This window comes from Passer montanus, unplaced genomic scaffold (genome assembly GCF_014805655.1).
Source record: "Passer montanus isolate IOZ18808 unplaced genomic scaffold, ASM1480565v1 scaffold3, whole genome shotgun sequence".
NCBI lineage: Eukaryota > Metazoa > Chordata > Aves > Passeriformes > Passeridae > Passer > Passer montanus.
The window spans coordinates 8,068,115-8,081,721 of NW_024367707.1; the positions used below are offsets into that span (position 1 = coordinate 8,068,115).

At 39.3% G+C, this 13,607-nt stretch overlaps 1 protein-coding gene across 7 annotated transcripts in view; it reads right to left on the reverse strand.

The window, feature by feature from the left end:
• GLRA2 (glycine receptor alpha 2) overlaps positions 1-13,607 on the reverse strand; it is a 123,640-nt gene that overhangs the window by 16,407 nt on the left and 93,626 nt on the right. For 5 of the 7 annotated variants that reach the window (XM_039714552.1, XM_039714548.1, XM_039714551.1 and 2 more), the window contains exons 8-9: positions 12,006-12,155; positions 10,111-10,230 (exon numbers count right to left, since the gene is read on the reverse strand). In XM_039714552.1, the coding sequence (XP_039570486.1) occupies positions 10,111-10,230; positions 12,006-12,155 (270 nt within the window). The remainder of the gene's footprint in view (positions 1-10,110; positions 10,231-12,005; positions 12,156-13,607) is intronic. The other 2 variants (XM_039714550.1, XM_039714549.1) reach the window with 1 other exon arrangement.

The window sequence follows — 13,607 nt, forward strand, 5'->3', positions numbered from 1 at the left end:
TAATTATAAGAGCAAATAATCTTGTTTTCCCCATTGCTTTTTCTTCTTTGCATGGGCTAAGGATCACCAGTCACTCCCCAACCACAAACTGAGAAACCAGAAATGGCAGAATGAAATTGTCTGACTCTAAATCCCTAAATGTGCTGGTTTTGTTCCTGCTGTTGTTTGTGTAATTGTGCAAACAGAAATACATCAGATAAGGAAAGAAAACTAACAGAACTGCCTCCCCTCCCTCCTCTTTCAACCCTGCCCTCCTTGCAGGCACAGTCACTGAACTCAGGGTCACTTTGCTTGTGGCAAATACCCACCAAACACTGTGAATATGCGCTGCAGTTGGCAAAACCATTAGTCATCCTGTTTGCTTCCATCTAATGCAGACCTTTGGTCATTTCTATCTTTGGATTCACCTCACACCAGATTTTCCTCCACTTCCAATGCCCTTTTCCCTCCTGGCTTGCACTCCCATTGGCTCCAGTGGCCATACATATGCCCAGTCCCACAGGTAATGCAGACCTAATATGAACAACTCATAGCAAGTTTTAAAAAAGTATTTTAATAATTCATGAATCATCACATTGAACTGACTGCTCTATCCATAAATAGCAAAGGCTGCTCATCACAAAAATACCACCTCTGGTTTGGAAAGTCCTTGAGCTGCAAAGTCCTGGAGCCCAGGAGGATGCATCAAGGACAGATTGCTTCCCCTGCAAGGCAGAGCCCTGGCCCAACACAGGGCAGCCTCCTTGGAGTTTGTGATCTCCAGATGGAGCTTCCCACAGCACAGGGATGTGGCCAGCTGCTGAACAACTGCCTCATGAATTTCAAAGCTACACTGACTGTTTAACTCAAAAGTCTGGATAATGACCCAAATAAATGTTCCTACCAAATCCCTTCATTTTACGACTATAATGCTGCATATTTAGCTTAAAGAGGTGGAAAGTCTGTTTTTGCTAAGATGTAAACTTGAAAACAAGAATCTAAATTCAATATTATGCCTTTCCATAGGCATTGCTAAAACAATTGTTTATAAGCATTTTTAAAAATAATCTGTAATAGAGATAGGTCTTATTTCTGATAGGAATCCAGTTTTATGCACTCCATGATAAGAAATTAGACTGTTGCTAGATAGAAAGGTAAAACTGAAAACAAATGCTACATGAAAAGCACAGTGAGTAGGTTGAAAAACCAAAAAACAGCTTTGCAAATGAGGACGAGCATCTCAGCTCATGCTTGGTAGGAAACAGATGAGAAGTAATTAAAAAAGAAGCTATATGGAGCAAAAATTTTGAAAGTAGCAGATAAATTTTAAAAACCCTAATCCTCTTTAATTTGCTTGAAAATTCATAGCTAGAAATGTTGGTGAGGCTACCTGGAGTGAGAAGCATGATACCCAAATGTAAGATGCTCAAAAGGAGAACCAGAATTAATAAATTCAGGAAAACTGAAGCCTGGGCATAACAGGATATGCCAATGTGTGGGAAAACTGGTAATTACTAAGTAGACAGGCACAAAAGAAATCCAGAAACCTCTGTGGGAAATACAGTGTAAAGCTAATGGAGGGAGAGTAGTATCTAAAATAAGTTATGCCTCTTCTGCTTTTTTGTCTTGGACACACACACAAACATGTGTGTGTTCCAAAATAAATGTCTTTGTATTTGTTCATACCCCAGGAGGGACCTGCCTGATGGAAGATGGTCATTATGGTCAAACAAGGAAATTGCAGTCAAATAGCTGCATAATTTGCCTCTATTCCTCCAGAAAGGATGGGGCAAGAGCTTGCAAATCTTGAAAGAAAGGCCATTGTCTTCTGCAAGAGCCACTGGAAGCCACTGTAAAACACATATAGTCTATTAGCAAGGCAGGAAAACTACTCAACAGGAGCACATAGTGATTTTTTCAGAAGACTTGATTATCCACTCATTGGTGGACATCCACCCATTCTGGACATGCAATGAAACACTTGCACCAGAAAAATACCCCTTAATTCATCTAACTAGGTATGTAATGGTGAAAAAAGAGCATTAAGACCTAGAAGTACTTCCAGACAGAAGTTACCAAGGGCTGTAAAAGAGCATCCTGTGATGCACAAGTTCTCTTTATCTCACCAGCCTGTAGTGGCATCATACTTGATTAGACTTGCTAGAATTTCTCTCGCCTGTGAGGATCAGCACAAAAAAAAAAACCCCTGAAAGATGAAAATTCTGCTGATGGGGCAAATGAGTAGACTTGGTGCCTGATCCCACTGAGAAAGTCAAAAAGAAAGCCAGCATACATTAACAGACAACAGACAGTTAAATTTCATGGAAACTTTGTGCTAGAGAGTGTCAAGGCTGCTACTTGCAGATGCCTTTAAGACTTTACATCCTGAAGAGTAAATGCACAACTTTCTTTACTAGAATGGTGTGCAAGATCTCACATTTGTGCAACTCAGATAATCTCTAATGAACAGAGTTTGTGATCTCTATTCTAAAGTAGTTATTCTTTTGACAGATGAAGATTACAGAGAACCTGAAAGCAAGCCTCTACCACCAGCAGGCTTGGGAAGGCTTAACAGAAAAAGGAATGAGTCACAGGCAGAGCACTTCCACATGACTAGCAGAAAGGGTTATATCAGAACACACATGGAGAACCACTTGAAGAGAATGAGGTGAAGCATGAAGACAAAGGTGTCCTGTCTCCTAAGAGTCTTGTCATGTTATTGCAAAGAAAATAAAACCTTGGACCCTTGGTAAAAAATTTCACTTATGCAGGTGGATTATTTGTATGTACAAATGCACACACAGTATCTGTATGAAAAATTACATACACAAGTTAGAAATTAAATGACTTTAAGAGTTATGTCCTTGCTCAGAGAGAAGTTACAGGATCAATGCAGAAATTCACAGGTAGGATTCTGGACTTCTGGCACCTCACGTGTATTGGCAAACACAGCAGCATTTTCTGACCTTTTCAATCTGTTTCTCCAGCAGCTAAAAACACTCTGACATGCTCAGTATGCCAGACATATTTAAGCAGCCCCTGGAAAATGGAACTTTTCAATAGTAACTCCTTCTTGACATTGATCCTGCTGTAGTAAAGACATAGAGTGTGGGAAGGGCCAGTGGACAGCTCTGAGATACTGCTGGGACTTCACAGAGAGTGGAAGTGAGTAAACTTTTGGTGACTTTTGGTTTGGCTTAGCATAGAGTTTCCAGGTGCTTCCAACTCAAAATGAGTCTTTGTGAGAATTCTGGCAAGACTCAGCAACAAGTTCTCAGAATATGTAGGCTTTCAAGGTGTTTATTCCTTCCAGTGCAACTATCCCTAGCCCCCTCCTCATGTTGTAGAAAAGAAAATCTCCTTCCTCACCTACCCTATCCATCTACTCCCAGTAACATGGAGTGCTATCCCATGTTAGTGTTATCCCTCACTAGAAAAGAATACTCAAACAAAACCCAAAACCACAAAAACCAACAACAACCAAACAAACAAGCAAACAAATTAAAATGTCAGACCACAAGAGAAATGCCCAACTACAAATTATCATATTGTAGTAAATAGCATCTTTCTCCAACAGTGTATCAAGAGGAATAAACACATCTGATCATTAAATCAAGCCACATGTGTCAGAATCAGGCTCTGAGTGATCAGTTTGCCATAAGAAAAGCTGTCAACTTGAACAGGAATAACTATAAACAAGGCTGTTTTCCGCTAGGAAAAAAAAAAAAAGGTGGAGAAATAAATGGTTTCAACACCACTTTTTAAAAAGTACTGTAAAAACTGGATTTTACTGGAACCCATGAAGTTTTTTAGACTTGAGAGAGAATGAGCTTTCAGCAGTGTGGTTAATACAATCTGATTTTGAACAATGCCATTTGGACAACATCATTACAGAATGCTTCACAATTAATTACATTCCAATAGCAGCTTCTATCCCCTGTGGAGAACGGGATTAATTGGGTCAGATGTAAATATGCATTTCATGTATCCTACTGAACACTTGCCCATCTCACCAGTTTCCATGTAATTTGATACAATTGGTGTAGTATGCTCTGGAGATCCACAGGGCGAGCAGGGCTGCTGGTGAGGGTAAGAATACACAGATACAGAGTGCTGGCATTCTCAGCCTGTGTTATGCTTGGCTCTAACTGCTCAACCCCTTCACTCTCTTGTAGAAACACTAATTTCTATTTACCAACACTGAAATACTTTTTTTTGCTGTTGAAAATGAGGCTTGGGACAGAACTCAGAACCGATATGAAGCATCATGACAGGCCCGTGGCAATGATGGATCAGAAACTGCTCCCCTCTTGGTGTCCTCACTTCCTCCATTGGAAAGAGGACCTGGCCACCACAGCAGTGAGAAACCCTGAGACCAAGACCTTACTGGGTGCTGACCCTGGGCATGGAAGGAGTCAAGATAAGCTACCTACAATGAAAGAACAAAGGAATGAATTTGGGGCAAAGTTGTCTCCTGTGCTGCCTAAGCCTATATCTTGGGATTGTGATGGCTTTACACTCTCTATGTGGAGTCTTGGGTAGGGACAGCTTAGGTTAAACATACTCATTCTGAAGTCTACTTTCCTTATAATTTTATCATTAACATATATTGGACAATACTTTCACTGCCTTTTTTTTTCCCCATGAATTGAGGTGGGCCAGAACACATCCAATGAAAGAATCACCATTTTCTAAAATAATCTGGAAAACAAAGATCTGGTGCCTGTGTCAGATGGTTCTTGAAAAGCTACTTGTTGCTTTAAAGCTTCAAAAATAAGAACATTTCCTGTCTCTTTCTACCTTCCTCTGCCCTATTTTCAGTTTGCACTCTCCCCTAAGTATAATAAGAAATAAGACATTTGCACCCAGCTGGAGAGTACCTTTCATGAGCTGGAAAGCTGCAGAGTTCATTTTTGGTGTGTCTCCTGCTGTTCATGAGTAACTACCAGGACAAACTCGCTCGAGTGAAGTGCAAACTTCAGTCTCTAAGGCTTGTCAGTTCACAGCTGATCCTTTCAGCCACTGCCTGCTGGGTAGGTACAAGAGAGCACTCAGAGTTTCTAAAGCAAAGTTCCGCTACTGAGCAAACAAGAAAAAACTTTATCCAGTACTCCTGACTTTTCCAGTCCTACCTGTCCCATGTGGTACAGCACACAGTCATTTCCTTACCCCAGACTGGAAATATTGCTGTAATATTGTTGTAATATTGCTGTTCTGCAGCTTATGTCCTGTTCCTATCTTATTTAACCATAAGGAATAATTTGTTTAAGTATTTGCAAGCTGGACAATGTGAGTCATTATACTGCATCATGTCCTGCTTGCTGCTTTGGTGCCATGCAAGGTCCCTACAGTTTCAATATCTGTCCCCTGCCCCACAGAGTAATCCTTGTTGTATCACTGACTAGTTCAGTGGGTATGAAAATTCATCATTCTGCAGCCTTAACTTCTCCCCACCAGTTATCCACTTCTCTGGTTTCCACCCTGTCTAGATTAGCCATGGTTTCCTTGTTCTCATTTTCTGTGTGTTTCCTTTTTTGTTTGTATTTGTTTGGGTTTTTTTGTTTGCTGTGGCTTCTTTTTGGTTTGGTTTGATGCTGTTTGTTTGGGTATTTTCCCCCCAGAAATTCTAATTTTTTTTCTCCTGATTTTGTTCTCCTTGTTTTAATTCTACTCTAGTACCTGTATTCCGTTACTCCAGCTAGTGCCCTAGCACTCTACCCACTTCAATTATTGTTTAGATATTTGGGACTTTCTCAGGAACTGGTATGACATGTTCCATAAATTAGTCTGCCTGTTATTACAGAATGTTTCATGGCTTTTTAATTTGGTTTTCAGAATTCTCTCCCTTGAAATGCAACTATCAATTTTCTCTTCTGTTTCTTGTTTTGGTGTGAAAAATCCACCCCACATAGTCCATCATCTTTTTGCATCTGATGCAGTAAAACACACAAAACACAGTAATTTGTTTAGAATTTTTAACCTTCTCTTCTCCAGTAAGGGAGAGGGGAAAGCTTCCATTTCACTTTCAATTGCCATTGTAAATAGGACACTATGAAACCCAATTTTTCTCTTCCACTGTTTCTTTGTATGTGTTTGCTTTTCACAAAAATCTACATTTCTAGTAAACTTAGCCTCTCCATCTGGTCAGAATGCTCTTATTAGAATTTTTTGATCCATTGCTTGGATACCACCCCCATGGCTGAGCTGCTTTTTTTCCTAGAGGTTGCTCTTTCTTTGGGAACTCATGGCTCTAGATTTGTGCCTAGAGCTAGACTAAGGATTTATATCAAGATAATTTTCAAACTTGAGATGATGGTCTTTTTAAATGTTTAAAGTATGTGATGTATGTCCATTTTATAAACAATACAGATACTTTCACTGATATTAACTAGGTCCATTGTGAGTTTATTCATGCTCAATATACAGACAGACAAGGACATTTAGATGAAGCCACAAAGTGACATGGCAACATGATGCAGTGAATTGTGTTTATTGTTTAACTACAGCTAAATATTCACTGCAGTTGTATGTGGGACTATAACTTCAAGCTAAATGATAATTTTGGTGTATTTATCTTCTACTGGATTTTTTTTTCTGCACAGTTACATTAAAGCACTAATGCAATTGCCCAGGAGAAATAAAAGTAACCACAGTATCTTGAGGGTGTTTATCTACAGCAGAAGTTACATGCGCTTTAATCCATTAAGTAAGCAAAATGAAACAGAGAGAAAAAAAGCCATCCAGAGTCAGATTCCTATTTTTCACAATGAAACTCATGTGTTTGAGTTGTTCAGTGAGTACCAAAAATAGCTCAGCAAAAGGGCTTTCCTTGAGCACTTCCATTATTCACATGATGCGGCACCTTACATAACGCGGAGCGCACACAGCCTCCGCCGAACGCGGCGCACACGGGTGGCGGCAGGAAAACATTCCCACCAGGGACAGTGGTGCCAAGTGCTTTAAAGGCAAAGGCAGGCTGAAAGCACTGATTTTTTCAATGGGCAAGTCTAGAAAACCTTAGAAAATTATTTGGGGGATCTGACAGAGGGATTTCAGTATTATTAAAATGATAGAGATGGTCTCTAGAAGCTGGTGTTACTCAATGCAAATATCTTCTCCTTTTGAAAGGTAGAAATACTGTATTATTTCAGTAACTTTGGGTACTTGTGATACTTGCTTCACCACTGGCAGCTCCATCCAAAGGCCAACAATTCTCTGAAGAATTTCACCAGGTGCTTCCAGTTTTGCTTAGTGAGTTATCTTTTACTTCTGTAATCACACTTAGTCCCAGTCCCAGCTCTTTCATTTGAGAACACCATTTGTGACCCCTTTGCTAATCTGCATGCATATGAACCTCCCTGGTTGCAGCATTGTTATTTGTATTGCTCCGTGTGCCCTGCACATGGGATTAAACCTGTCAAATTTTCCAGCTGCACAGTTCTTCATTCAAGCTATAACTTATTGCTTTTAACACTAATGATCCCAAACTTAACCCCTAGTTTGGTCACAGTGGTAACCATCACACATATAATTTAGGAAGTCATCTTTGAGATGATGATATGAATATTAGTGTACCGTGAGTAATTTTGACTACTGATCATACAACACAATAATTATTGTTTTCAAAAAGGGATGATTGAACCTGTATGAACAGTTCTGCTTCCCTAGAAGCCCATAATTTTGAACACTAAGAAATAATGTTTAATTATTAAAAATCATGTTTTAAAAAGAATTTATTTTCTGTCCAGTCATCTGGAACCATAAAAATTTAGATTTTGATATAATGAAACTTCACTACATCCTCAGTACCATTAGACTCCTGGCTTCTGCAGCCTGTACTCTCTCTATTGTACCATGATATACAAGAAATAGGCAACCATATCTTGCAGCAATCAAGTATTCCAGCTAATGGGTGATTTACCTTGAGCAGAAAGACTGCATAAAACTTTAGGATGAACTTGGAATGCTTCCTCCAAGAGAAATTGTATAGGGAAGACAGAGAGTGAATCACTGATAACCTGAGGATTCAGGAATTTTGCATGTGTGGAAGATGCCAACAGGTCCTGATAAAGCTGTATTTTCAAATGGTTCATCTGTATTATAATTTCTGGATGATCAACAATACAACCCAGACTTTTCCTAGAAAAACATTAACAACCTGATGCTTGATTTAGGAGATTTGACGGTCTCTTAAGATGTCTGCTCAGACTAACTGGTCTGAGGGTTGCAGCACTAAGAAGAACAAGACGCAGCACAGACAATAAAAAATGCAGTGCCAAAGATACAGGCTTACAAAACTGAGTACAGGTATTTTCTTTTCCTGTAGATCAAGTTGCAAATCCAGAAATCATGGCCAGGTGTGCTTCAGCACCTTTGTCCTCTCCCTATATTAGCACCGAGTGATGCAATACAGATACTCAACCACGCTCTTATACTGTCTTCTCTTGACTACGACTTTGACATTTGTATTCAACATAAGCTTTGGTTCAGTGAGCAATACCTCAACAAGTCAAGTTCCCTGCTTGTGAGGCTCCTTGTGGCCCCACAGGCTCTGCTTCTAAGCTCTCTTCTGTGCATAAACGTCCTTCTCTTGAGCAGAAATCTGCAGCCATGGTAGCATTGCTCCAGAAACCTCTGCCTTGCTATGTCTCCTCTGTTGACCTCTCAAGTGTGCATCACTTATGTGATGGGAGTTCTCCAGGGGAAAACAATACCAGAGCAGCTCCAGCTCTTAGGGCTCTGCAGCAAAAGCACTGCAGCGACACGGCCCCTCTGAGTACTGCCCTGCCTGTCTGTAATGCACAATATTCCACAGGAGAAGACAGGTTTCTGCAAACTTACCTAAAGGAGGGGATAACCACAATTTACACAAACTTTAACTGGACTGCCAGCACTTTGTGATTGGTGAGATATGCAGCACTGAGAACTTACTAGGAGTACCTCTGCAGCTGTATGCATCAGCTTTTCAGTGGCAGCATACTAATACTGGTCATATCTCCTACAGACACCCTGATATTTTTTTCTTTTTATATGCAGTTTTTGTATATATGTAAATATGATTCATTCTACAATAGAAAGTACAAAGAAATTAAGGCTCTCTTCTACTGCTTGATGTTGTAGCTCTGAAAGTGAATGATTTATTGCATTGTAAACTCTCTATCTTAATTTTGCTGTGTAATATGAACTGTGGGTTTTGCTTTGATTTTGGAAGCTACTAAGTCCCTTTACAGTGTACAAAATTCACTGAATTCATCTGTATTTTATAATAGCACGACTTTACAGAGCTTGATCAAAGTTGGAAACCCTTTACAGCTCAAGAGTGGCTCAGACAATGTTTTTGTTCTGGGAAATCAAGTCCTGAAAGATTAAAACCCCAGTCCCATTTTATTTAAATGAACACATTTCATTCCTCTGCCACTAGTAGCAAGCAGTGAGCTGCACACTAAGCTCATTTCTTTCTCCATCATTGATTTTATTACCTCCACAACTCACCCCTAATCTGGATGTATCAGCTGCTATCATATTGCTTCTGATCTACTACGTTACACGGTGTAAAAGATTTTGACTTTGTGGCTCTACTCCAAGCAAATAAAAAGAAACTAAGGAAATACTTTTTTCATTCATAGCTATTCATACTCCACTAAGCAGGGCTCAGGACATCACGATGAGGAAGGCTGCAGGTTGACAGTTCAGGAATAAATACCACAGCAAGAAAACCACATTTTGTTATACGTACCACATTCTGTTGGAACACGCTCATCTGGAAGATGACACAATGTGGGATTTACTGTCTCAAGGCATTTCCTATGGCCCTCTCCCCCCACCCCATTCACTCTATCTTTATACAGCACCAAGCTGCTGAATATGCATGCACTTTCCTTAAGAGGTTTGGAATAGGCGTGGCATTGCCCAGCCACAGTAAAAAGCAAGCATAAGGGTGGGCCACAAGAATGTACAACATGAAACTGCTGTTCATGCTGGGGACAGTACTGTGTATTTTGTGGGGGCATTTAGCAAAGAGAATGCAAGAGACTACTAGTGATGCCAATCAAAATGGTCCATTTTGCTGATTTATGGCATCGTTGCACATACTAAAGCTCTCTTGCTTTCTCTTTCTCACTGCAGCTTTACCCTCAAACTTGAATTGCCGATCTGATTCACTGTCCCGTAAGCTGATGACTCTTTGCTCCGCAAGCCATTCATGCGCCGCACGGACTCAACGCTCGCATTCCCAACAGCCACAGTCTGTGCCTGTCCCCAGAGTGTCAGCATAGATAGCAGCAGCAAGAATGGGAATACCACAGCAGCAGCATGACGACACACACACACACACAACAGGCAAAGAGAAGAATGGCTTGGTTAGAGAAGACCATCATGCAAAACAATGAGAATCACTTTCAAGGCAAAATAAACTGAGAAAATCGTGAGAGACAAAATCAAATACAGAGATGCAGAAAATACCTCCTAAAGAAACTGCCTTAGTAACATTGTTCCCTATTTTGAAATTTGTGCGACCAGATTCATAGGAAAAAAGCAAGCCTATGCAAATGGATAGATCTGGCTTACTCAGCTGCATATTTCCTTGTACTTAATTATGTTGTTATCTATTTTGCAAAGAACCCGTGCACCACATCGCTTAGGATAAACACAAGTCTTCTGATGATTTAGTCTTAAATAACTTTCTTTTCACAGTCACCAAAATAATAGTTTACAAAGCAGATGAATGGCCACTTCCATGGATCAAGATCTCATAAACTTGAGTAATGTCACTGGATACTGTTACTTACCAAGGATGGCTACTTGTTCACCTCTAAAACAGATCTTGCATCCAAAAATGAAACTACAGATGCCATACAGAAGTTTCTGCTGCTGCCATGCTGGGTTTGAAAACAAAGGCTTCCAGTGGCAGTGCGTGTGGCCTGTAGACAGGCAAGCAGCTCTGCTCTCTCCTGTAATCTAATCTTCACTGGAATCTAAATTCATCTGACAATAATATTAAACTAGAGAACAGCTTTCTTCCCAGAGTATCCATCAAATATTACATTAGCTACAGAACATTTATTAGACAGGCCTGTCAAAACACAAATGCCCTGTGCCATTGTTGTCATCCCTATTGTAAAGGAAACCATTATTTGTGGCTTGAAGCACTCGTGCAGCTCAAGCAAATACTTACTTCACCTAGCAAATATATATGTAGTGTTTATAGTTCCAGATTCTCTACACATGTGAATGATCATGACTCGAATAAAAAATAAAACTCAATTTAATGTCTACTCTTGTCTTCACATTTACTGAAAAAAAACAAAACAATCAGGACAGATGGACAGTCTTCCTAAAATTATTTCTAGACTGATGTCTAGGTTACAAACAATCCCCTCTTCTACTTGCCAGTCACTGGCATAAAATTCTGTGACAGTGGCACTCACAAAAAGGTCTTTTGCTAAAAGTTTGAAGTTTGCATCAGTTACAAACTGTGAAATGACAGAATCCAGAGTGGAAATTCTCCTCATCCTTCTCCTTTTTTAAAATGGCCATGTTTCCTGGTTTCAGCTGGGAAAGACACCAGCTGCTGGTGGTGTAAAAGTGAGAGCAGAACTGCAAATCATTGCAATGGGCTCTCCTAGGGAACCTCCCATTTCAGCATAGCTAGCTAGGGCAGCACTAGAAAAGACAGGTCTCGGGCGTGTTCTGATGACAGCACATCAGGATAATATCATTCCTCTATCTCTGTCATTGCATCCAACAGCTCTTTATCCACCGGTGCTGCCACGTAGTAGCACAGTATTTGCATGAAGAGAAGAAAATTCTTGGAATTGGTGACCAATTACTGACATTTGTCAATAACTTAATATACTGCAAATAAACCCAGCAGCCAATTATGAGCTCTTTATCAAGGAGTAAATGACTGAAAAGGAAACTTTAGAAAAAAAGACTCTCCTGCAAGGGCAAGTGAAGTAGGAAATCAGCTTCACATTAGCAGGGCTGTCAGGGCATGTTCAGTCTCCCCAGGTAAAGAGCAGCTGTACCTTGTTTTGTCTTCTTTGCCTTCTCCGAAGCCTCAGAAACTCTTTGTGCTGCCGTGAAACGAAGTTGACTGCTGCATATTCCAGCAAAGCAGCAAAGACAAAGAGAAGACACACAGCCATCCAAATGTCGATAGCTTTTACATAGGAGACCTAGAAAGAAATAGGACACAGCATGTTATATCTCAAACTACTTCCTAAGCTGAAGATATTGATGTGAAAAAAATAAACACTTATTTTTGCACAGCGTGAGTTCCATGAGGTGGGTTTTTCTTGTTCTGTGTTTTGATTTGTTAATTCATTGGCTGATAAAAAATACTTAATCCAACTATTAATGAAAATGAGTGTCCACAAAGAATACACAAATGAGCTATTGCCTTTAGAGAAAGATCAGGGTTACTTTAACAAAGTACAAGTGTTCTTATCATTGCAATCAAAGTTTGGAAAAAAGAATACAAATACAAGATATGATAAAAAGCCTACTGAAAAACAATTGTAGAAAGTTTATAGGTTTCACCTTTTTAAATGTTTATGAACCTATTACCATAATGCTAATTACCTATATTTGGTATCCACAACCTCAAAGTAAACTCAGGGTACTCTATGGTATGGGCTGATACAATTTTACCAATTATTAAATATTCCATCCTAGTTGCTTGACCCCTTTACCCAACATCTCTATAAGAAAAATAAATCTTCATAGATATTATCTACTAAAAATACCCAAATACCAGCTGCCTCTGTTCTAGTAAAAATCTATTCTCATTTGAATTGACTGGTCCACAATAAAATCAGATACACTACAGCACTGCAATGTCACAAGATGTTTATCATATTATTGATTTGTTAATTCATTGGCTGATAAAAAATACTTAATCCAACTATTAATGAAAATGAGTGTCCACAAAGAATACACAAATGAGCTATTGCCTTTAGAGAAAGATCAGGGTTACTTTAACAAAGTACAAGTGTTCTTATCATTGCAATCAAAGTTTGGAAAAAAGAATACAAATATTGTATTGATTAAAAAGCCTACTGAAAAACAATTGTAGAAAGTTTATAGGTTTCACCTTTTTAAATGTTTATGAACCTATTACCATAATGCTAATTACCTATATTTGGTATCCACAACCTCAAAGTAAACTCAGGGTACTCTATGGTATGGGCTGATACAATTTTACCAATTATTAAATATTCCATCCTAGTTGCTTGACCCCTTTACCCAACATCTCTATAAGAAAAATAAATCTTCATAGATATTATCTACTAAAAATACCCAAATACCAGCTGCCTCTGTTCTAGTAAAAATCTATTCTCATTTGAATTGACTGGTCCACAATAAAATCAGATACACTACAGCACTGCAATGTCACAAGATGTTTATCATATTACCCACACTGGGCCAAGCAGTAGCCAATTAATGAGCTACACACTATGCTTATCAAAGCTACATTCTCCACAGGTGTTTGGTCTCTGCTTTTCTTTGTAGCCTTGCAGTTTTTAGGCAGAGATCTTATGATTAGGTAACAGCAGGTTGTCTCTTTTGTTTATCAGGTATTACCTCCTGAGTGAAATTACAATGATCTGATTTAATGTCTACAATGT